At 41.0% G+C, this 25,638-nt stretch overlaps 1 protein-coding gene across 4 annotated transcripts in view; it reads left to right on the top strand.

Moving 5' to 3' along the window:
* DNAI3 (dynein axonemal intermediate chain 3) overlaps nt 1–25,638 on the top strand; it is a 94,423-nt gene that overhangs the window by 63,574 nt on the left and 5,211 nt on the right. For 2 of the 4 annotated variants that reach the window (XM_046645720.1, XM_046645721.1), the window contains exons 17-23: nt 6,017–6,147; nt 10,068–10,131; nt 14,018–14,148; nt 15,877–16,102; nt 17,590–17,681; nt 18,724–18,846; nt 22,726–22,845. In XM_046645720.1, the coding sequence (XP_046501676.1) occupies nt 6,017–6,147; nt 10,068–10,131; nt 14,018–14,148; nt 15,877–16,102; nt 17,590–17,681; nt 18,724–18,846; nt 22,726–22,845 (887 nt within the window). Of the gene's footprint in view, nt 1–6,016; nt 6,148–10,067; nt 10,132–14,017; nt 14,149–15,876; nt 16,103–17,589; nt 17,682–18,723; nt 18,847–22,725; nt 23,009–25,638 lie in introns of those variants that run through there. The other 2 variants (XM_046645722.1, XM_046645723.1) reach the window with 2 other exon arrangements.

The raw sequence follows: 25,638 nt of genomic DNA on the forward strand, positions 1-25,638 counted from the left end.
TGTGGATCACGATTTTGCTGTCGAATTTAAGAAATCTTTGCCTAACCCAAGATTGAGTTATTTTTTCCCTAGGAGTGTTATACTTTGATATACTTGATTGCACTGACTAGAACTTCCAGAATGGCAAATAGAAGTGGTGAGAGTGGGCATCCTTGTTTTGTTCCAGATCATAGGGAGAAAGTGTTCAGTCTTTCCCTATTAAGTATGATGTTAGCTGGAGGGTTTTCATAGAACTGTTTATCAGGTGGAAGAAGTTTCCTTCTATTCACAAATATGTTGGATTTTGTTAGAAGCTTTTTCTGTATCTTTTGAGATGACCATATGCTATTTTTCTTTTTAAACTTGTTAATATGGTGAACTACACTGATTAACTTTTAAATGTTAAACTAGCCCTGTGTTCCTGGGATAAACCCCACTTGGCTGTGATGTAGTATTCTCCTGTATTGTTGGATTCAGTTTGCTAAAATTTTGTTAAGAATTGATGTATTGTGTTTTCATTTTTATTTAGTTGAAAATATTTTTTTAAATTCCCTCTTGATTTCTTCTTTTGCCCATGGGTTATTTGCAAGTATGAGTTTTAGTTTACAAATTGTTGGAGATTTCCCAGAGATCTTTCTATTATTGGTATCTAATTTAATTCCATTCTAATGGGGGAACATACTCTATATGACTTGTATGATCATATTCGTTCTATCTTGAGAAATGTTTCATGTTCACTTTAAGAGGGTGTGTGTCTGCTGTTGTTGGATGGAATGTTCCATAAATGTCAATTTGGCCGATAGTAGTTTTTAAATCTTCTATATTCTTGCTGATTTTCAGTCTCCTTGTGCTATCAATCATTGAAAGAGTGGCATTGAAATTTCTGACTGTAATTCTGGATTTGTCTATTTCTCCTTGCAGTTCTATCATTTTTGCTTCATGTATTTTGAAGCTCTGTTATTAGATACATAAATGTTCAGGATTGTTATATTCTCTTGATGAATTGGTAATATCCTTTACTCTGAAATCTGGTTTATCTAATATTACTATAGCCATCTAGCTTTCCTTTGGTTAGGGTTAGCATGGAATACCTTATTTTATCCTTTTGCTTTTAACCTATTTGTGTCTTATATTTGGCATGCCTTTCTTGTGAGTCTTGTATTAAAATCTAATCTAATCATTGAAACATTTAGAACATTTACATTTAATGTGAATATTGATATAGTTAAGTTTAAAAGTATCATCTTTTTCTTTTCTCCCTTCTCTCAGGGATCAATGTCCTTTGTGGTCTGATGTCCAGTGCCTTGAAAAGATATTATTTCATATATGTTGCCTGTCTTTTAGTTGTTTTAGGTGAGAAAGCTTAGGTCCAGTCCCAACTGCTTCATCTTGGCCAAAAGCAGAAGTTTATCTAAAGTGTGTTTTAAAAAATTCATTATGAGATATGACTATATCTTTTTTAAAAAAAGACAAATGAATCTAAACTTTAAGATCCCTCAAGTGAGTATAATTTCTGTTGCACCTTCATTTCTTTACAAATATTAGACTCCTAGCCCATCTCTTTCTGAAGGCTGCCTAAATAGGGTACCATTTCAGGAGATAGAGGCCTTATTTTTCCTCTTAAAGAATGTTATATTTCATTTTAGTGTACGCACAATTAGCACCAGGTAATAGGTGCATAAAACTAAGTGGTGACAGAAGCATTATATAGAAATATTGTGATCCTTTAATTTTTTTAAGAATAATTTTTACACTGGGGTTTATTCAACACTGTGTTTGTTCAACACATTTATTAAACTCCCACAAAGTGCCAGGCTCGGAGGCTATAGCTGTGAAAGACAAGTCCTTGCTTTCATGGAGCTTACATCCTGGTGGGATAGACGCTGAAATACAGAACAAATATCTATCCACATCCCCTCAAGGAAGGGCCTATTTAAAATGGAGAACCTGGAAGCGTGCCCCAAATGTAATCAAATAGAAATACTCCCCATCAAATGAATGTTCTCTTTCCAGACAAAGTCATTTTGTGGATATTTCTTAGAGAAAGGCGTATCTGGCTAAGTCAGTTCATAAAGAGAATGGACACGTTTTCAGATTCTCAGCTGAGACGCTAGTCGGTAGTATCCGCTTACGTGTGTCCAGAAGTCCATATTGTAGGCAATTCCACAGGTCCTGGAGAGAATTAATTGTCACTTGGCAATCCCATGGAACTTGCTAGCACATGCGTCTTATCTCTAAAGGCAGCTACTATGGCCATGGGCTGCTTCCTGTGTGGACAACCAGCTTTGGGGACTTTGAGATCTAATTATGTTATCCTGGATCTCTTTCAGACACAACGCCAGGAATCCACTTAACTCTCGCCAGACTTGGACCTGTTGACTAGAATACACTCATATGCTTCTTGACCACATTTTACTTATTGACCCTATAGTGTCTCTCCTTTGACTGGGAATCACAAGTCCGTGCTATTCTATCGCATTTTCTTGAGGCCTCCAGCAGTCACAGTGTCAGTGTCTGGTACTCTGTTGCCATCTAGTGGCCACAGGCCGCTTGCTTTCCCTGCCATGTCAGTACCCTTCTAGGCAGTCACTTTGAGAAGCTGTCTATTTATTCTGATGAAGAAGCCTTTACCCTAAATGGTTTTGGAATTCCTTCTTTGGAATTGCCTTCGGAGCTTCTGTTATATTCTTCTAAGCAATGTGGCATAGTAATTAAGGATATGGATTCTGGGGTCCATGGTCTGAGTTTAAATCCCAAAGCCACATTTATTATTTGACTATGTCAAATTGCTTAACCTCTCTGTGGCTTACTTTTTTTTTTTAATCTGTTGGAAAAAAGAGAAATGTAGATAAGGTGAATACATAACAAAGGTAACTATCTCCCAGAATATTGTGAAGATAAATGAGTTAATACGTGGAAAGCTCTAAGAACAGCACATCAACTCAATAAACATTGGCCACCATGTGTGAGACCTTGGGCAATCTACTTAATCTCTCTGAGCCTCAGTTTACTCATCCTTGAAGGAAGATTAGTGCTTAACCATCTCAGGAGTTACTGTAGGGGCTGAATGAAATGGTTCACGTAGAGCACACGGTTTAGTGCCTGGCAAGCAGCAAACACTCAGTAAATGTTAGCTGCTATTATTGTTACTATCCCCGGTGGTGGAAAATCCATGACGTATGAGGATGACGTTGAATTTCATAAATATCCAGGTTATTCCAGTCAAGTCTCAGTAAATGCAGCTGATGATAACATTTTTCTCTGGCCTCGTCCTCTTTGATCTACCATATTAAACACTATTGACTAAGCCCCTTTCTTGGTGCTTCCACCTTCCTTGGCTTTTGTGATTTTCCTGATACTTCTTCAATTTCTCTCCTTGGTCTTCTTTCCCTGCCGCATTTTACCTTGATGCTCTCTAATCATGAATGTATCTCAAACTCTAACTCCAGCTCTGTGCTTTCCTTATTATGCTCTCTCCCTTTGGTAACGCAGTCTATTCTCATACCTCTCCTGAGAATCCTTCCTCACCTCTCCCTATCTCCTGGGTTTGAACTCAACCTTTTCCCTCAAAGTCAATGTGTCCAGAACAGAACTTGAGTCATCCCTGAGACTCTTCTCAGGCCCGAGGTCCAGTCTCTCACACAGGATAATTGTCTTCATTTACAATGCATCTCACATCTGCCTCTTCCTTTGCATTAGCAGTAGTGACCCCTGGATCAGGCTCTCGCTTCCCTTGTTAGACCAGAGGGCTCCAAACCATTCCATCTTGCACCCCTACAGGAAACATTTTTGAGCACATATTCCCGATGAATATGTGCTTATTTACAAATTATATACATGTTCTACTCTGCTAATATATTTGTGTACATTATTAAAAAGAGAAAAACAGACATTGAAATGAGAGTGAAGTTTTAAATATTTTAATGATTTTAATTTTATGTATCAAATGGATGCAAAATGCTCTTTGCTCTTTTGCTCTTGCTAAACATATTATGAATAATATCTTTTAGTAAGAACAATGTGACTGAACGTGCCTAGTTGTTTCTTGAAATGTTGCTGATACTTTATAATACATCTCTTTAAAGTCTGGTTCCACGTTTGGCTTGCTTTGGTACTTGTTTTTAATGTCTTCACTAGTGGGAAAAGGGACTGTTCCAAACATGCAGACCCCAAACAAAGGAAGTGTTGGTTGACTGTGCCTATGAAATCATGATGCTTATTTTTTACTTTTGTCCAGAATTGTGGTAAAATTTTTTTGAAATGCAGTATGTATTTTTAGTATAGCTGAAGTTTTCTTCTCCTATTTTAGTTTTCATTGATATGTTTGCTGGTTGGTTTTTATTTGTTTGTTTTCCCATGGGTGATATAACCCAGAGGATGTATTGAAGAGTTGTGGTGAGGAGGGTTTTGCAAGCATATATTTCTCTACCACCTTTCCTGGATTTAATATCGTATTTTTAAAAACTAATAAGGGACCTCAGAAAGTGCCCAAGATATATCTTTAAGAGTCTAGAAAAGCAGGATACAAAGCTAAAATATTCAATTTTTTTAAAAGAGATCTATTTATATATATTGTAGGGGAGGAAGACATTTCCTCTACCCTCTCGGGGTTCTTCTGGCCAGAGAACGAATTAAATTCACATGAGACAGAATAACAGGAGAAAATTAAACAAAGCTTTATATATAACACGTATACATGGGAGAGGCTCAGGCAAGCTGAGCAACTTGCCAAAATGGCTGAAGCCCCCACCTTAAATATCATCTTCAGCTAACCACAAAGGAGGATATTGGCAGTAGGGGGAGTCAGTTACAGGAGGTTACCAGACAAGCACAATAAACAAATGCAGATTTAAGTCCTTGCCTTCCGCTTTGATTAAGAGTTTCTAGAGATAAGGTCATCCCCGCTTCTTCCTGGTACAGAGAGGGAGACAACTTTACAGACGGAGATTTCCTTTACAATGTAAATGTCTCCTAACAAAGGGCAAGCAAGTTCCACTCCTCAGAGCCTCCTTCCCTGTCTGCAGTTTATTAAAAGCAATCAGCCCCAAATAATCCTCATGCCAAAGAGACATATCTTGGGGTGGCCAATGCCAGTTCCCCACAATATTCACAGAAAAGTAACTAGAAGGAAACATACCAGTATTTTAATAGTAGTTATTGCTGGGTGACATGATACTTGATGACTTTTGTTGTTTTCCTCATGCTTTTCTCTCTCTTCCAAAGCTTCAGTAAACAACATACATTAGTTTTAGATCATAAAAAGACTTTTGTTTTAAAACAAGATGACACCAGATACTTTTAAAAAGAAAACCGTTCCACATGAAAGTTGAATTTCGGCCCCCAAGGTTAGCTATGCTCTGACTGTTTGCATGTATAGTTGTAGCTATAATATAGTACAGTCATTGATGTTCATAAATGGTAAACCTGAGATAATCAGAAAACATTAAATTATGTTTCATATGCTGTGCTTACGACAAACAAGTCATATATTTTAGAGGGATTTATTTTTTTTTAAGTTAAAGAATTTTTGATGCTTAAAAGGCTAATCTTGAATTATTTGAAAAATTTCCATATGAGGCCAATGGAATAGAAATGGCATGAATTTCTCATTAGAGTTTTGTTGAGAATATCAAAGGTGATATAACCATCAGATATATTTTGTGTCCAATTTTTCCTGTAAAGAATTCTGAAATTATGTAAATGATGTAAAAGTGGTTTTCACACTGTGTGGCATGGGGTTAGAGCCCCTGAAGAGTAGACAGAGGAATCTTCTCCCTTCCTCCCCAGGAAACACGTTAACCTGAGCAATGCAGCTTTGATCAGTTTTACATGCAGGGGGCTCCACAGAAGCTTTGGTTTGAAACAAAAGCACTCTGCTGCTAAATTAGAAGTCTAAAAATGCTTGGACTTATGCCCGCCACACTGAGGGGGGAACAGGGCAAATGTGTGTGGCAAAGGATAGAAAAATACAAACTAGCTATATTTTTAAGGATCCTTCACTGTTCATATGTTTCTTCTATCCGTACTTCTCTGAAAGACAAAACATTGGCCCAGAGCAAAGCAGCGAAGGTGGGAGACATGAACCCCTACCAGAATCTGGAAGGTGGGTTGGCCAATCATCTCAAGCCAAGAGAGGACTTCTGCACAAAGTTCTTTGTGGGAACGGAGGTGAGTTGGAATTATCTGCTCTTAAAATTTATATGTTTTATTTCAACTTTATTGAGGTATGATTGACCTATAAAATGGTAAGATAAAGTGTGCATCATGGTGATTTGATATACGTGTACATTGTGAAAGGATTCCTCCATCCAGTTAATTAAGACCTCCATCACCCCACACATTTATCTTTTTGTGTGTGTGTGAGAATATTTAAGTTCTACTCGCTTAGTAAATTCCAATTATATGATACAATGTTATCAACCATAGTCACCAGATTACACATTAGATCCTCAGATCTTATTCATCTTATAACTGAAAGTCCGTGCCCTTTTACCAACCTCTCCCTAATTTCCCCACCCCCAGCCCCTGGTAACCACTTTTCTATTTTCTGTTATATTGTAACCTGTATTGTACATGTTTGTTTTAGGAAGGCTTACAACATTTATACCATTTCCATATTTTAATATGCTTACTTGCATTTAAACTTTTAAATCCTGATGTCTCATAGATTCATATTTGAAATGTTTCTGAACAAATGTGGAAAAATCTGTAGAATTAGGTTTGCCTGTTTTTACTAATAACTTATTGATCAACCTGCAAGTATTTATCAAACACCTACACCATATGGAAGAAACCATGCTAAGTGTTAGAGATTTACTAAGAAAGTATATTGTTTTGTCAGGCTAGCACATCAAGTAGGAAAGACAGCGAAAAACTCACTCAATTCAAAAGATAAATAACAATTGGATGTAATAATGATAATGGCTGCTGTTTTTTAGCACCTACTGTAGTAACCAAAGCGAGCTCACACTTACTGGACATTTTCTATATGGCAGAGTCTCTGCCAGATGTTTTCCAAATTCTATCTCCTTAAATCCTAATAATCCTGTAAGGGTGATATTATTATTCCCATTTTACAGATGAAGAAATGGGGCTCAGAATTTTATTTACAGTCATACAGGGGCAAAGATGCCCTTTTCATTCATGAGTCTGTTTCTTTGAAATAGAGCTTTTCTCCCGGACCATGCCACTGTGGGAAGACGCCAGAGCTCAACCTCACTGGACTGCAGTTTGCATTCACGCTTTAGTATTATGAAGGGGTTAGTCAATTCCACCAGCTCTGGAGAATGTACCACCTGATAGGCACAGCGCTTGGCCCTGGATCAGGATGAATCAGTGGCACAGTCCCTGGCCTCACTTAGGGTGCTCACTGCCTACTTAAGGAGCAGACACATTGGCAGTGTGATCCACGCCAACACCGGTCCAGAGGCCGCAGGGACAAGACGGACAAGGTTGGGGAAGGTGACTCGTGGGCTGGCTGGACATTGGAGGTTGGGAAGGCACCTGAAAGATCAGGTGAGAGTACAATTCCCAGCAGAACTGACAGCCTGAGCAATATTTCGGAGTTATGAAAGTCAAGGATCTGTCTGGAAATAGTGAACTAGTTTGGCACAAGAGAGAAAACTGTGCCTAGAATGCTAGGTTACGTTCCAACCAAAGGGCCTTTTCTGCCATGTCAGGTAATTTGAATTTCATTTGGTAAGCAATGGGGCACTCCCAAATAGATATATGTTTTATAACTTGGATTTCACACCAGCATGTAAAAAACAATTTTTTTTAATTCTGGAAAAATATAAACAACAAAATTTACCATCTTAACCATCTTCAAGTGTACGATTCATTGATATTAGATACGTTCATATCATTGAGCAACCATTGCCACCATCTATCTCCAGAATTTTTTCATCATCTTGAATTAAAATCTGTACCCATTAAAACAGTAACTCCCCCCCCCGCCCCCTTCCCCCAGCCCCTGGCAACCACCGTTCTACTTTCTGTCTCTATGAAGCTGACTGCTCTGGGTGCCTCATGCAACTGGAATCATACAATATTTGTCTCTGTGCACCAAAGATTTGCAGGCAGGGGAATCACAGCTTTAGAAAGATTAATGACCACGAAATCTTAAAACAGAAATTAAAGCACCACACCCTCTGCTTCAACTCTTCAGTGACGACTGACTCAGTGCAACATGAATCAAATCCTAAGTCCTCACACCGTGACTTATAAGGTTCTGAGTGATTTGGCTCCTTTCCCCCTCTCCACCTCATCTGCACCAGTCTCCCTCACTCACTCTGGCAGCTCTGATTTTCTCTCCTTCTTATGCACCAAACTCTCTCCTGCCTCTCAAGGCCTTGCTCTGCTTGGAATTAACTTCATCTATCATTCAACAGATATTTATTGAGCATTTAATATATGCCAAGCACTGTTCTTGGCCCAGGAAATATAGTAGTGAATAAAACAGGCAAAATTCCCCACCCTCATGGGGCTGACATCCCTGTGGGATGCTCTTCCACCAACCCTTGATGTGGTGATCTGTCTACTTTGGAGAAGGAGTTTAAGGGGGGCTCACTGGGACCTAGGCTGGCTGGCACAGGGCGAGAGCAGGAGGGAGTGGAGCCCTGAGGCAGAGAGGCCAGGCTGGTGGTAATTTCAGGTGGGCCCACTCAGAGATGAAGAGGGCCTGAGCAGGGGGCTGAGAATGTCAACACAGGGGTCGAGGGAAGTGGAATTGTCAGAACCAAGTAACTGGATAGAGAAGGACGGGAAAGTTTCCAGTGAGATGGCTCATGATATCATGGGCACTCAACACGTATTTATTAACCTGGTTCAAACTCAGCCTGTTTGACTTGGTTCAATTTTGGAATATTCCATATACCAGCTGTGAGACCCAAGAAATATTAATAACTCTCTTACAGGACTTTGGTGCAGGCTGGGGTCACATACATAAAGCTCCTAACAACTCTGGCAAGCACTGAGAACTCAACAAATGGCAACCATGAGGCTGATGCACCACAAGCAACAGGCTAGACTTGGACACTAGGCATGTACTGGTCTGTCTGCTCCCTTGGACTCTGAGTGCCATGAGTGGAGGGAGGGCTCATCTCTGAATTTCCAGCACCAAACACAGTCCTTATCTGTTAAATGAAATAACGTGGATGAATAAAAGCACAGATGAGTGAATGAGTGGGCCCTGGCCTCAATGAGCTTATCCTTCACTTTGCATAAATCAAATGTTTTCCTGTCTCCTCTACCTCACCTACACATCTGAATCCATCCCCTCCTCCAAGTCCTCTTAACTCATCTCTTCATATACCCTTCTCTGTGTCGTCCTCTTATTATCCAGTGGAAAAAACCTTTGGAGTTAGGAGACCGCATCTGGCGACCTTGAGTCAGTCGCTGAGGCTCAGGTTTGCATCTATAAGATGACAGTGTGGGACTAAGTTTTTCCTCTAGGCCTCTACCACCTCTGTCACTCACTGCCTCTGTCTGCCTTTCCCCTTTGTGTGACTGTTTCTGCCTGCTCTTTACACCAGGTCCCCCTGCCGTCCCCTCTCCTTAAAATGGGCATAAGTGGAATATATCTTACTTGTTATGTTATTTGGAAGGAATTTTACGTTTTCTGTTCTCAACTTTAAAAAGTAATGAGAACCATGTTATGAATTCATATTCCCTCATTCTCTCTTATCCCACAAATATTTATTAAGTTCTGACTCTGTAAGATGCAGGGAACAAGTCGGACAAGACCTGTCCCCTCCTGGAGTTTTCAGTCCGTCGGGATCGTTTTCTGTTAACAACAAAAACTTTGAAACCCAGCAGTTGGGACTTGTGTACATAGATCATCTCCGTAATTGCCTATGTTCTCCACATCACTATGTGTAGATAAAAACTCAACAAACTCACTTTTTTGTTCAGTATAAAATCAAGTAATCATTTTGAGCCTTTTCCCTCCGTGGTACCAAACTTTCATTTGATTAAATTGACCAGTTGCATTGTGTTTGTTTGATGACAATCCATCTTAGCACACAAAAATGAGATCTTTTGTCTCTGAAACTGTCATTGTACTCATCAGGTATCTGTGATATTTTTAGGAAGGTGAAGTGATATACACAGATTGGAAAATGGAAAGAGACTCTGAAACTGGCCGATTGATGAGTAAGTGTTGATGATTGCTCCATTATTAATAAGTTGTTCTTTTCTATGAAGTGTTGAGTAACCCTGGCCTTGCTAATGTGAGGAAATTAGTCAACAATTCATGAATGTTAATTGTGCACAGACTGCATGGCAGGCACTATGTAACATGGCGCGTTCTCTACCACCCCTCTGGGACACACACTTGATGCTATGACCTGGTTATGTACAAGTGGATACTGGTTCCTCCTGGTTTCCAAGATTTTCTTGGGGCCTTACCTCTTCCTGCAGCTTCCAAAACTGCTTTTGAGGGGCCCATGACAAATAGGTTTCGTTATTTATTTTAAAAGGATTTTATTGCATTTGTAAAATAACCAGTGACAGTAAGCTTCAAAACTAAGAGCTTTATGTTTGAGCCTCACTCATGTGTGTTTGTTCTTTCTTTCTTTCTTTCATCAAATCATTACTGAGAACCTGCTATGTGCCAGGCACTGGGAATATAAAGATGACCAAGATATTATCCTCCCCCAAAGGAGTTTCGTGATCTTTTGGAAAAGTCAAACACATAAGCAAACATTGACGTTACGCAGTCATTAATGCTATGGTTGGAAGCAAACACAAAGTGACGTGGGAGCCGAGGGAGGGACCAACTTTCTTGGGCTGTTAAGGCCCCACTGACTGTCAGCCAGAAGGAGCCCAAGGAGGCAGGCCAACTAAATGTAATGTGGTGTCATAAATGGGATCCTGAAACAGAAGGACATAAGATAAAATCTAAGGAAATCAGAATAAAGTATGGACTTTAGCTAATAATCATGTATCACTATTGATTCATTAATTGTAACAAATGTATCCCACTAATGGATGATGTTAATAGTAGCGCTGAGTGTAGAATGTAGGGGAACTCTCTGAACTATCTGCACAATTGTTCTGTAAGTCTAAAACTCTTCTAAAAAATCAAGTTTATTTTTAAAAAAAGAAAAGAAAAGGCCCCACTGAAGAGAGACACAGCTGAGTTGAGTCTGAAAGGGCAGACTGCAGTTTTCCAGATGGAGAAAGACACTCCAAGTGCACACTGCAAAGAGTAACAAGTGCAAAAATAGGGACGTCCAAGAGTGGGGGACACTCAGGAAACAGGGAGATTCTTGGCCAAAGCACAGCAATAGAGAAGACGACAGTAGCAGGAGAGGTGCCAAGAAAGACATTTGGTCCCGATGGCAAAGAGCCTTGAGTGCCCTACAAGGCTTTGGACTTTATCCTAGAGCCAACAGTAGTAATAATAATAATAATAATATAATCAGAAAGTCACTCTGGCAGAAGAGCAGGGACTGAATTAATTTATTGGTGGGACTTATAATGGAAGTAGGATGACCAGTTGCCATAGTCCAGATGAGAGATATTGAGGGCTGGAGTACAGGCGAGGAAACAGGGCTGTACAGCAGAGGGAATGTGAGAGGACTTAGGGGTCCATATTCCAGGACTTTGTGACCAATGGAATGTGGTCAGGAAGAAGATGAGTTGCTTTTAATTTCTTGGCATTTAGTTCATTTAAAAAAGTGGGAAGTAGCTTTAACCACCTACTTAAAGAATACTTTAAAATCATAATAATTCTTCATACTTTAAAATGCTTCAAAATCATCAGTGAAGTATTTTATAATATGGAAAGCCAAACAGCACTGTTATTTCCGTAGAATAGTGGTTGAAGTTCAGGGAAAGTCAACATGTAGATGCTCTGAACTATACGCTTGTGTCCTAGCTACATTCTGTGAGCTGGCAGTGTTCTCCTTGAGAGCTACCAGCCTAATGTCTTTCATAAATATCATGAAGGTTTCCTGAGTGAAGATGAGGCATTAACTGGGACCGCATCTCTCTTGATCTACTGGGAACCCCATGTTCTTATCTCACCAGGCCAGAAGGAGAATGTCCTCTTCTACAAAGAAACTTCTGAAAGAGAGATTACCCTGACTGAGGTGTGTGATGAAGTAGGCCAAATCAGGCAAAATTTCCAGTGATCTAAGTGATCAGCCAAGAAACGCAGGCTGAATGAAGCATGCTGACATAATTATTTCATGTACTCTCCTCAAAAATAAGCACATGTTATGTGCCAGGCATTCTTCCAAGCACTTTCTGTGAATTAACTCATTTAATCCTCATGCCAACCTTGTCGGGTAGCTACCAGCAGCCAGCATTTGAACCCAGGCAGTCTGCGCTCTTAACTACATCATGATGCTGACTTCTGCATTAGATAATGACTCTGGAAACTACTTTTTTGTTTATTGTAATTTTCTTCATCATAACCTGGCCTGGAGGCTCTGGCACTCCACTTAATAACTTAAGGACAGTTCCATTCATTGCTGAATGGCACAAAGGTCTTTCAAAGGACAAAAAGGAAGGGAAAGTTATTATGGGCCGAGAACATCTAACGTTATTTTAAAGTACAAGTCTTGACGTTTCTTATTGCTGTCACGATAGTGATTACATTTCGTAGAGGCCTTCTAGCTTCCTGGACGACCCTGCTCACCAGAGTTAGGTGGAGTCTAAGGAAGCCCTGCTAACCAAAGGCAAAACCAGGCTCCGAGAAACAGGAGCAGCAGTAAGAAGAAAGCTAGTGCTTTCTGAGATTCTCCCACCTTCCCAGGAATCTTCTAGATCATTTCAAGATGGCCATAGACGTGTGTCTTCTGTGCTCTCTTCAAGATGGTGCTTTGGTAGGCGGAAAATCGGTTTTTATTTTTTTAAATCTAGAGGAGCTACATTTAAATTTATTTACTTTTCCCTTGATAAGCTTTCTTTCAAATAATTTTCAAATTGTGGTAAAATATACATAAACATGAAATTGACCATCTTAACTGTTTTTAAGTGAACAATTCAGTGGTATTAAGCACGTTCACTTTGTTGTGCAACCAATCTCCAGGACTCTTTTCATTTTGCAAAACAGACACTCTAAATCCACTAAACATTAGCCTCCATTCCCATCTCCTCTCAGGCTCTGGCCACCACCATATTCTACTTTCTGTCTCTGTGAATGTGACTACTGTAGGTACCTCATATAAGTGCAATCATGGTGTTTGTCCTGTGACTGGCTTATTTCCCTTAACATAACATGCTCGGGGTTCATCCATATTGGAGCATATGTCGGAATTTCCTTCCTTTTGAAGAATGAATAACATTCCGTTTTATGTATACATCGCATTTTGTTTATCACTTCATCTGTTGATGGACACTTGAGTTGCTTCCTCCTTTCGGTTGTTGTGAATAATGCTGCTATGAACACGAGTGGACAAATATCCCTTTGAAATTCTACTTTATAAGCTTTGTGCAAGATTTAGTAGCTCTTTTTTTCTGTTTAATATCTCATTGTGTTCTGAGAAAAAAAAAATCCAGCCCTCACATAGCTTTTAATGTGATGAGATTCAGAATAAGTTCATGATTTTGGTATAAAGTAGCCATTGTGGGTTGGCCTAGACAAGCACGTATTTTCATGGCCATCCCTGGGGCTTGTGAGTGTGAGCGGCAAGGAGTGGAGAGCAGTCAGCTCTGCAGCCAGGCCTGGAGGAGAAGAAATCCAAGCAAAGGCAGAGTAGACAGTACCTGGTACATATAGGCAATCCACAAATGTTTATTGACTGACAATATATAATATTGACTAACTGAATAGATTAATGAATGGGCAAATGAATAAGAACATGAAGTGTTCCTGTGAGCCTGAAAACTGGCCTTGATGGGAATTTCCCTGGACTTCCCGTAAAAAGAGGAAGAACTGTCCCTTGACAGATTCATTCACTCCAGCGGACCTCTGGTCCTCCACTCTTAGGCCACATTAATCAGCACTTGTCTGTCCATTGGAGGTCTGTCCATTGCAGGAATATAAATAGTGTTATTAAAGATGAAATGGTCTTTTCCACCCTAACAGCAAAGAAGCCAGTGAGCCTCTACACCGTCCATGATGGAGCTGTCCACACTGTTCAGAGATCACCTTTTTATAAGGACATTATCCTCACCATTGGGGGATGGAACGTGGCCATCTGGAAAGAAGGTGTTATGGTAAATTGTCTGCAAAATGGAAGAGTGGCTCTGCAGTTTTTGTTATTGAGAAAGGCAATGGGAACAACAGACTGCTCTGACATAACAGTGCCTTTAGGACACTTTTTAGAGAAATTAGAACAGATGGCCTAGGCTCCAGCTTGTCAGCAGAACCGCTGTAAGCTTTTTGAAAACACAACCCTTTGTTTTTCTTTCCTAAGGGAAGGAATCATTTACAAGTCTCTTGTTCTCTGAAACGTAACAATCTTTTCTTCAAAGTATATATTGTGGGCAGTTGACTTGGTTTATTCCTCCCCTTAAAATCCAAGAAGGGCTGCTGATTACTCTGTGATGTCTAAGGGGAAGCATTGGGTCTGTAGTCTTTGCTTCTGTACCAGGAATACCTTAGCACGTTCAGAAAGTGGGAGTAAGAAAGCTAAAGGGCCCGTCACCAGGCTGACTAGAGATGAGCATGCGTCAAAGTGAGGCTGTGCCAGGAGTCCGGTGGGAGGGTTAGGAACAGGCATGGAGCCAGGCAGAGAGGAGCTAAGCGTTGATAAAACCCAGTGAAGCAAGGGTATGGGGGAATCAACACGATATGTCCCTTTGGTGAGCAATTTAAGATTATCAAAATCTGAAACATATATTTCACAGCTGTAATATAAATACTTTTTGAATAAATAATATATAAATATTATATATATGTATATAATTTGATCTATCACTTTCACTTGGGGCTCTAACTTACACAAATACTCAACGTACGTGTGTGAATATATGTACAAGTTTGTCATTGAAAAAAATTGGAAACTACTTAGGTGTCCATCCACAAAGGGACTTCTACTTTATACCAATGTACTTCTGTATGATCATTTTTTTTTTTACAGTGAGCAAGTATTAGTTTTGTCTTTAAAGAAAAAAAAAAAAGAAAATTTAGGCAAACTCTGTTATCCACAGACACTGAAGGAACTGAGCAAAGTGGGCAAGAACAGGATTGGAGTGTCACCCCTAAGAATCCGTGACATCCTTTCTTCCCCACAGGAACATTCTTCTGCTGTATTGGAGGGCAGGAGACAGCTGCATGGTTTAGTTGAGTCCTGCAGACATAAGTAGATAAATGAGTCCGCCTTGTTGCAAGGTGGAGCCTGACAGTGGGAAGAAAGTACATTCTGATCTTCTGTCTCTATGAAAACCTCCCAAAGAAGGCCAATTAGCCCAGGGTAGAGAAAAGAGAAGATGCTCTGATGTCACTGGTTCTCTACAGTCTCTTCTAAGTAATATTCATGAGCCATGGGAGACAGCTCACAGCTGGAATTGACTTTCCATTTGCTTTTCCTGCTGCCAGAGCTGTTTCCATGGGAAGCAGACACCTGACAAGAAAATAAAGATATAAGCAAAATTTCCTTCTAATCTTTACTTAGCTAATGTCCACCCATCTCTGTAGAAACAGCAATGGACTTGAGCGGCAGTGGGATTATCAGAACCATCAGCAGCTCACTTGGAAGGTTAGATCTTTTCTAAACAGCCACTAAAATAAGAACAAAGAGATGTTATAACAACATACAGGAAAGAAAAGAGCTGGCATTATCTAGAAATCCTACAGGAAAAGGAAATAAGACTTTAGAGTAGGCATAACTTTGCTGTTACAGGACCATAGCCATCTGAGTTGTACGTAAAGAAAATCATTGTGGATATCTCTCAGATAATAACAAAACCTTTTAATATGTCTTTTCAAAAATTTGTTTAAAGACTGGACCTCTCCTTCAGACATCTTGTGCACCAAAACGGTACACCTCAGGGCACTGGTCCCTGACAAGGCCCGGGGTCTTCTACATTGGCCGAGAAGATGGCTACATCGATATCTGGGACCTTCTGGAGAAAACCCACGAACCAGCCCTGTCACAAAACATCTGCATAACTATGATCACCTGCATCAAACCCTGGACCTTTTCTGGCATGTTGATTCTGATTAAATGTGATAAGTTATTTTGCCTTTTTGGGGTAACTCGGGAACATTTTGACACTCATCTGGAAAGCCTCCGATGTTTCTTCTCAAGTTTTTGTTTTTCTTCCCATCCTATCCCTTCCCTTCTCTGCTCCTCCCTTCCCTTTCCTTCCCGTCTTTCCCCTTCCTTTCGCTTCTCTTTTCCTCTCAAGTTTTGGATACAAGCTGAGTTTCTCTATTTTCTCCATCAACAATTATTTCTGAGACGTGTTTCATATGCCAAGCAGAGGCTGATTTTGAACCACACAACGGAAAGCATCCTGCTTATCTCCTCCAGGTCAGACAGGGTGATCCCTAAATCTTTGCTACCTTTTGCTGCTTCATCTCCAAATAGAATAAGTTTTGTGTCTTTAATTTTTCGTTATGTCACAAACTTCCAATATTTTATCCTTTTCCTGCTCTCCCCTGGACAATAGCAAGCAATTCTCTTCGCAAGATCAAACGACTCTCTGGGGATATATATCTATTTAGACTTTAACTTTTGAAATAGTTATGAGGAAAAAATAATGTATAACAAAGCAAGCAGAAATTTAAGGATGTGTCTGTGGAAAAGTAATTTGTATCGTTTGTCACAATCTCTCTTTTTCACCAAGCACTACTTTCTATGTAAATCTAGTATATTTGCCTCTTTTAAAAGAAGTTTCCCTTCATTCCCAAAGGTGTGCAGGCATAAAATTGTCTTTCTATCCATTTCTCTCTCAGAAACGTTACATTTATAAATTCAGTCTTCAGAATCTCCAGAGTGTCACAGTGTGGATACTAATTAGCCATAAGTGTCACCAAAATGTGTTTTACCATCTTTGCTACAAAATATTGCTTTTACATACCTACAGGGATTATAAGTGTAGGATTTAGCAATTTGAACCAGACTTTCTGAAAAAGAGAAGAAGAAAAAAAACCTACATGATGAGATAGAAAATTAAAATTCTCAAACACTTTTGTGTTTTTTGACCATTTTAAATGATCCAAAGAAGCAATTTGTTTTTATAATAAGAAAACTGGCTCTGGCTATGACTTTGAAATTCATCTGGATAATGGTATTCTTTAGCACTTACTCTGTCTTTGGTGAAAATTGGTGTCATGATTTTTCTTTGAAAACCTTTCCATGTGTTGTCCTTGCTTTCCTCTCAAGTCCGCCAAGTGAGCCCAGCCACAGAGAGGGTCAACCTCAGCAAGGAGCCACTGTACGTAAACACCTTATATAAACACCCAAGAAAACAAGATTTGAGGTGGGCAGGGTGACTGACAAGGGCTCAGGGCCTCAGTTTTCATTTTATCAACTGGAAAAAACGACTTTTACATGTTAATATGGTCCTCAGTCATAAATGTCTAATGAAGATGCCGAGATCATTGTAACCACAGCAGGTCCTCTGTAACCGCAAAACAAAAGCCCATTTCATGTTTAACCTCTGAGATGGCTGACTTGTTTTTTCCTCCTCATTTTTTGAATCTTTCAGCTAAGCAGCAATTTATAGCCGTAGCTGATTATTATGGAACACTGCATATACTGGAAATTCCTTGGACCTTAAGTCACCCTTCTGCCAACGAGGTTAGTGACTTGGGTTTGAGGATTTACGTGACCAGATATTACTGAAGCGTGTTTTAAAATCTGTTGAGAAATGATAGCATTTTTGCTCTATAAGAGAAGAAAAGAATCATACAGTCAAAAATAAGGGGATGTATTTCTGTTGTATGAGTTAAATAGTTTGGAGTTAGGAAAAAACAAACGTGATGAGAAGGAGGCCAGGCCCATGAAGACCATATTCAGGGAAGAATCGATTTGGGGACTCATAATCATAAAATGTTACTTTCAGGTTGTAACTGAAGCATAGGACCCTTATTTCAGTGATGCCCTTCCTGGAGGGCAGTAGATGTTTTTAGGCATCTCTCCTTCACCCACCTCCACCACGTCCTCCCGCAACTTGGTATACCGCAGGCAGCACATCTGAAGGGACAATATTCTGCCCCTCCATATCTACCACCCAAGGGTTTCAAGCAATGTTAATAATGAAGTTATAAAAAGGAGATCAATAAATAGAAATACGTAAATATATATAAAACCAACGTTAAATATCTAGAGTGCCATCTGTTGCAAGTCTCAACCCAGTTACTGGCAGGCACAAAGCTTTCCTTCCCTGGTCACCTTGGCCAAGATCTCTGCTGACTTTCCTGCTTCTGATTTGATGCCCATACACTAAGCCCTCCAGGGGACCAGGTACTCAGCTCTGCTTCCAGTCCCTTTAGGGTCCGCATGGACCTCCTCATCTCGGTTCCCTGAGTTTGGTTGATGATATGAAACTTCCCTCAATGAGAAGAGAAAAAAAGTAATCCCTGAATATGTATTCTACAAAATTGCAGTTTTTTGCAGCTCTCTCCTTCTATCCCTACTCCTTTCCTGGAATCCTCCAATTGGCAGGGCCCTAAACCTTAGCACAGTAGCCGCCAAACTGAGCTGGCTCCTCTAGTTGTGGGCCTGTGGTCAGTATCTCAAAGTAGGTCGTGTGCCTAGTGAATACCAAACAGCAGAAATTCTTCCAGAGCACAGGGGCTTCCGTGTGGGCTCCCCTCTCATGGGTCTCTGTTTCTAACAGGTGTTAAGTATGAACTACTACTTTGAAAGAGAAGTCAAGCATCTGGAATATGTAGACCAGCGCAAAAAAATTCGTGAACAAGAGAAGAAAGAAATGCAGCTGGAAATGGAGAAGAAAAAAGCTGTGAGTTAAATGTCAGAAACGGGAGTTGCTTTCCTCTAACCTCCATGGAAATATGTGTGTTTGGCTTCTTTCATAGTCTCGATAGGAAAATTAGGCCTCTTCACATTCTTCTCTTGTTCTCGTGAGAGTCACAGGGGCATTTCCGATTTCCCAGCTTACCATGAGTGAGAACAGCCAACTGTACGCTTAGCGAGATTCTATCCAGTTAGTGTCTGAACTCTTGAGAAGTCAAATTTAGAAATTTCTAAATTTCGAAGTCCTTTAGAGACAATGGTATCTAAATATATTTATAGATACAATGATTCAAATTTGGAACACTTTCATCATATAGAATTTTAACACCTGGTGAATAATGCATTAAAACAGGTAGCACAAAAACGGGATATGGAATCGAGGCATATGAGCTCAAATCCCAACTCTGTCACTACCAGCTACGAGGTCTGGAGCAGGGCTTGTATCTTTGCTGAGCTTTAGCTCTCTTGTCTTTAAAATGGGAATACAAATAAGTACCTTTTAGGATTACTATACGGCTTTCAGTTAAGTAACCTGACAAAGAGTAGACTTTTATTGCGTGGGAGCTAGTCCATAGACAGACAGATATGAACTTTATATGCTAGAATATACTGGAGCTATGAAATTTGAGATAGAGGAGAATTTGGTAGAGGACATCTCCATCTTAGACTGACCAAAAAGGACCCTAAAGCTCTGAAGCCCCCACTCTCCTTTTTCTCAACCTCTCTCTGTTTGATAGGAATTCTGTCACTCTGTTGGGGCCCCTTGCTCGCTGGAATCTGGGACCCTTATATATTCTGTGAATTCAGCTCATCTTTCTTTCTCACTTGAGGTCATCTCAGTCCATATTTCTTCTTCTCTCTTGCTCATTCTCTTCCTTGCCCTTTCATCCCGGGCAATTTCATCACCGATCCCGTATATAGTTCCCTTATAGCCAAATGTATAGCCTGCTCCAACATAATTATTCACGCGAGACCCTTGGTCTCAATTAAAAGCACAAGCATGTGGAAATATTTTAATGTGTGCATTAGCAAATAGATTAATATTATCACTATTGATAGATATTAATTAGTGTAATAACAGCAGAGGGGGCCTCATTTCAAAAACGTTGTATAGCGGTGACAAGGTATAAAAGAACACCAATTAATTGACTTTTCATTGTTTCTCTCTGCTGCAAAAAAATGGGTCTTATTCTGTTCTTTTGCGCACTCACAAATGGTGGGTGAAATTCTGTTGTGGGAGATAACCTGCCACCCTCCCCCAGGCCAGCAGGTTTCCACAATTAATATGAATATTTAAATACCATACAGACAGCTCCTAATTATCCACATCACTGGGAGAAAGTAGAATTGTGGATAATCCGAAAATAATTTGCATTTGAAATACTTTTAAAACACCTGAATATTATAATAATCAGATCTTAAAATTGTATCATGCATTCAAGTTTCCAAAACTTTTCCAACTCCTTCTGTAACTTCCCATCGTTTGATCTTGTATCCTCTTTTAAGCAGAGCTATCACTTCTCAGATTTTCTCTGGAGCTAGACTGTAGACAAGTGAATGGTCTAAAAGGGCTCCTCTGCTACATTTAGACATGAAAAGGGTCATCAGGGAAAAACAACTAATGTTCATCAGAAATAGCTCCTTATAAGCAAATGCAGATAAAAGGGAAAATGGGGACAAACTGTGACAACCTCTGAGGATGGCAGTGGGGGTTAAATGAGTTACAATATTTACAGCACTTAGCCATAACTGGCACGTAGAAAGTGCTAGTAAGCGTTCACTATTCGTATCATGATGGAGGGGCGGGGAAGATCACACAACCATCCAGCAGGCTGGTCTTTATGAGTGCCCTCCACTGCTGGGCGGGTTCAGCTGGACCCTTCAACCCACAGATCCGGGGGAAGCCATGCTCTCATCTCTCTGCAAACACTGAGTCTGGATACGGCTCACTTCTTGAAAAATAATAGTAACTACAACTCTGACAGCACATGACATGGGACTTTTCCTAACTGGAATTTCAGCTGGAGATCCAAAGCTGGGAAAATGAACAGTTTCCATGTGACCCATAAGCTATGTCATCTATAAGAGACTTGGAAGAGGGAAGAATTCAAAAGAATTCTGCCAACTCTTGTCAATTACCCATACTCCAAGCTACATAAGGGAAGCAAGAGTTATGGCAAAGAAGACTGGAAGAGGGGATTTTGGGGGGGCAGAGGTGTCAGAGGGCCATATATTCCCCACTCCCCACTTCTGCAATACCAGACTCCATTAGGAGACCTTCAAGGGAACCACTGCTAGAAATTGGTTGCTGGCCAAGATGGACAATGGGCCTCTTACACCTTGCAGGAGGCTTGCTGAGTCACAGAAATCCAAGGGTTAGGAGTTACCAAGGGACCAGAGCAGAAAGTCTGGGGAGAGTTTAGGGAACCCAGGGACTAGGGCCCAACTCTTGAGGCTGGAAAGTCTGCAGGCAAGAGATTGGCTTAAACTGCTCTGAAGGAAGGGTGGAGAGAGGGCCGGGGGCAATGAACTTCTCCTGATGGCAGAGTGAGGGGGTGAGATTTCCTGGGGCCAAATGGACCCTTGGAAAGTAACTAGGCTCAAGTTGAATGCCCAAAAGGACTTTCTAACTGGGGTGAGGCAACCTCAGCAGAAAGAGCTGGAGGTGCACACTGGGGGGTATTGCAGTGGGGGCCCCAAGGAGCAGTCTCCACTTTGATATTAGACTGGCTTGGATCTTCAAATACCTGAAAATGACACTATTCCTAATAACCTGAAAGTGATGGGAAATGCCACGGCATCTGTCACATACGTTACAAAGGACAGCAGTTAGAAGGATAACATTTTTCTTCCTCACCTTATCCAGTGCTGCCCTCTGTGTGAACTGGTTACTGTGCTAACATGTATTAGGTGCCTCTTGGCTGTCAGGCTCTATTCTAGGACTTGACGTGTTAAATGATTCATTTAATCCTCACAGAGCTATGAAGTAGGTACAATCGTTAGACACGAGGAATCTGAGAAAGCAGAAATATTAAGAAAAGAGAGGGGAGAGCAAACATATGGAAAAAATACTGTAGACGCAGGGGAGGGGAACATCAATCGTTGGGAAGGCTCAAAGGAGGAAAACAGCTCTTAAAAATTATTCTCTGGAGAAAGTAGAATAAAAGCTCAGAGTACTGGACCCCTTCACGAAATCCACAAAGACAGGGCTTTGTGACAAAGGAGAAGGCACAGGAAGACAATAGGATGGGGAGAAGACAAGAGGAGGAGAAAGAAAGGCTACACAAGGATGACACACCAAGGGAAATGATCCTAAGTTTTGTCTGAAAGAAGACACATTTGAGAAAAAAAAATCTTAAAAATCATAATGACTGCCCTAGCAGATACTACGATGAATTAAAATGCCACAATGGTTGAACCAGAGCAGTACTAACATAAACATTGACAGATCAAAGGATAGAACAGATTATTCAGATTATTTAGCAAGTGGTATTGGGTAAATTAGCTGAATAAATGTTCCTTGTTGTTATTCCTCCCCCCTCAACATGCTCCTCACTCAGTCAGTGGCAGGAGCTTGTGGGTCAGCCCTGGTTCCCCTGCTGAGAGCCCACATCCAACCCATCAGCAAATTCAGTCTGCTCCACCTCCAGGACTGACCCTGACTCTGCGCACGCCTCCCGGCTCTGTCTCTGCCTGAGCCTCAGAGCCAGCAGCTCCTCTCCCTGACTGTGCGAGATCTGCCCGCCCACAAACCCCTTCCAGAAAGCAGCAGCCAGGACAACTGTTCAAAGCCAGCCCCTTCTCATCCTTCAGTATTTCTAGCTGTCAGTGTTTTATAGGGATGATTTGCTTGTTTTCCCCCTAGAAAACATACCAGAAGTCAAAAGAACAATTGGAGGCTGAGTTGAAAATGGACTACGAGAGTTATTTGGAACTGGAAAGGAGCATCCTCGTCAATCTCGGCCTAATCAAAGTGTCCGAGAAGGTGTCCTACATGGAAATGATGTAGAAAAGCTTTCAGTAGGGTGTTTTGGGGGCTTTGTAGGAGTTTCTTTTCTTTTTATTCAGTATTTTTTATGTAAGGTGAACTAGAAAACTAAACATTAATTAGATTTATAAGTATTAGGCTTTTATTTCCCTACTATTAAAACTTTTGAATTATAACAATAAGATCTGTTTCGGTTTTTGGACTGAATATGTACTGAACTTTGTACTGAATAGAAAGTTACTGATAAGGAAATTTTCATTTTCCTGTAGTAGCACAGAGCTGCAGACGCCCCTCACCCCCAGCTTTTGGCATCTGCCCAGAGCCCCTAATCCCAGACAGAGGTGGAAATCAGACTGTGCTCCTAATTACCAGGCTGGTTTTGGCCACCTCTCCAAAAAGATGCTCCCCCTGGGCCCCTGCACGATTGTAGGCCCACGTGCTATACAAAATATTAGCCAATGGGATCCAGAAATATATGCATTAAAAAGGATAACACACGAAGATCATGTTGGGTTTATCTGGGGAATATAAGGTTAATTTAACAGTAGAAATAAATCAATGATTGATTAAAAGAGAGAAGTTATGATTCCAGGTAGATGCAGAAAAACGTTTAATAAAATTTCACATCCATTCGTGATAAAACAACAGTAAATTCATAGCAACTACAAAAAGAAGGGAATTTCCTTAATCTGATGCAGGGTATCTGAAACAGTCCTACAACAAACATCGAACTGAATGGTGAAAGTTGAAAGCTTTCCACTGAGATGTGGCACACGACACGGTGCCCACCGTCATATTTCCTAGTCCATATTGTACCAGGGGCTAACGAGCGTGTGCACAGAAAGGGAACAGCATGCAAAACTGAGTTGCAAAAGATGCTGGCATATCTCAGTTAGAGGTTCCATGTCACAGGATAATGACTGCCATGGGAGTTGGGGCTGGGGCGACAGGAGCAAGAGAGGAGACTGGAAAAGTCCCTTAGAGCCAGATTGTGAAGGCTCCTGTAAACGAGCCAAAGAAGCTGGATTAGAGTTTGCAGATAATGGGGAATAAATAGACGGGGTAAGCAGGAAGGTGACCCGATCCGCTTTAGATCCAGGAAGATAAGGAACGTCTCCAAGCGGCCGGGAGTCTCATGGCAGGAAATCCTATTAGGAGGCAGGAGTAATGGTTTGAGGTAAAAGATTAGGACGCCCTGTACTGAAGCTGAATGTGACAATAGAAGTGAAAGGCTGATTGGATGGAAGAGGGAAGACAAAGGATGACGCCAAGGTTTATAAGCTGAGTTGCTAGAGGAAATAAAACACAAAGTTTTTCTGACTTCAGCAGTCAGGTGGATATTAGCACTTAACCGTCTGTGTGCCTTCGGACAGATGACTTACAGCTGCGAAACAGATTCCCCTTCTGTCGAGTCAGGTTGAGAGTATTTACCTTGCGACATTTTTATGAGGGGTAAGTGAGCACCTGCAGATAAGGTGGTGGTGCGCAGCACATGCTAGTCTCATCATTGTTGGATGTCCCAGGGCTCAACCTTGCATGTGAACTTCTTTTTTTGTTTTTTTCTTTTTTTTTTTAACCCACACATGTCTTAGGTGAATCCATCCAGTCTCATCGCTTTAAACACTACCTACATCCCTGGCCTGGACTTCTCCCGTAAAATCAAGAGTTGTATACTACTTAATGTCTCTACTTGGATGTATAATAGGCATCTCAAATTTAAGCCTGTTCAAAATTGAGTGCCTGATTATCTCTCCAAAACCCATTCTTCCTGCTCCCTCCCAAGCACCTTACTTTGGTTGCTCAGGCAAAAACCTTGAAGTCATCCTTCATTTCTCTCTTTCTCACAATCCACACCCAACCTGTGCGCAGCTCTTCTTGACCACACCTTTAAAATATACGCAGAACCTGATCACTGCTCTCCTTCCTCACTGCCAGCACCGTGGTCCAAGCCACCATCACCCCAGCTTGGAGTCTTGCGGTAGACTCCTACCCATGCTCCCTGCTTCTTTCTCGCCCCTGTCAATCTCTCTCAACAGCAGCCAGATGGTAGTTTTAAATAGAAGTCAGAGGCTGGCATCCGTCTGCTCGGAGCTCTCCTGAGCTTCCCAGCTCACTCAGAGTATGAGCCAAAGGCTTCGCTGTGATCTGCCAGCCCTCGTGTGATAAGGCTCTGCATTGTCACCCTGGTTTCGGCTCTCATTCTTCTCCCCTCCATCACACCCCGCGGTGATGCTGGCCTCCTCCTGTTCATCAGACATCTCAGGAGGGTTCCTGTCCCAGGCCATTGGTGCTTGTGGTTCTGCGCTTTCTCCACCAATTTTCCCTATTTTTGTTTTCATGTATTCCCTCAAAGAAAAACAAATGTTTTGAGTGCCTGCTGTGTTCCAGGCCCTACAATTTTAAGCACGGTGTTCAGAGTAGGCCTTCCTGGGAAGGTGACATTTGAGCAAAGACCTGAAGAGGGTGAGGGATTTTGCTGTGTTGTCTTCTAGGAGAAGCACATTCAATACCCCAGTCTCCCATCCCCACCCTGTCAGACTTCTGTCTGGGTCTCCTGACAGAACTGGGCTGTGTGGCCACCCCTCAGTGCAAGGGAAATTGGGACTACAGAGAACAGGAGTGTCATGATTGCATGACATGAGCCATTACCTGGGGCTGGCACATTGTTGTCTCAAACAAAAGCAGGGTTTTGTTTGCGTAGAGACAGCGGGTAATGGATATGGAATAAGTGTCTGCCTCAGGGTTATCAAGTAAAGAGCTTAGGCATACAGCAAGCAGTAAATATGTTTT

This window comes from Equus quagga, chromosome 18 (assembly GCF_021613505.1).
Source record: "Equus quagga isolate Etosha38 chromosome 18, UCLA_HA_Equagga_1.0, whole genome shotgun sequence".
NCBI classification, from domain to species: Eukaryota; Metazoa; Chordata; class Mammalia; order Perissodactyla; family Equidae; genus Equus; species Equus quagga.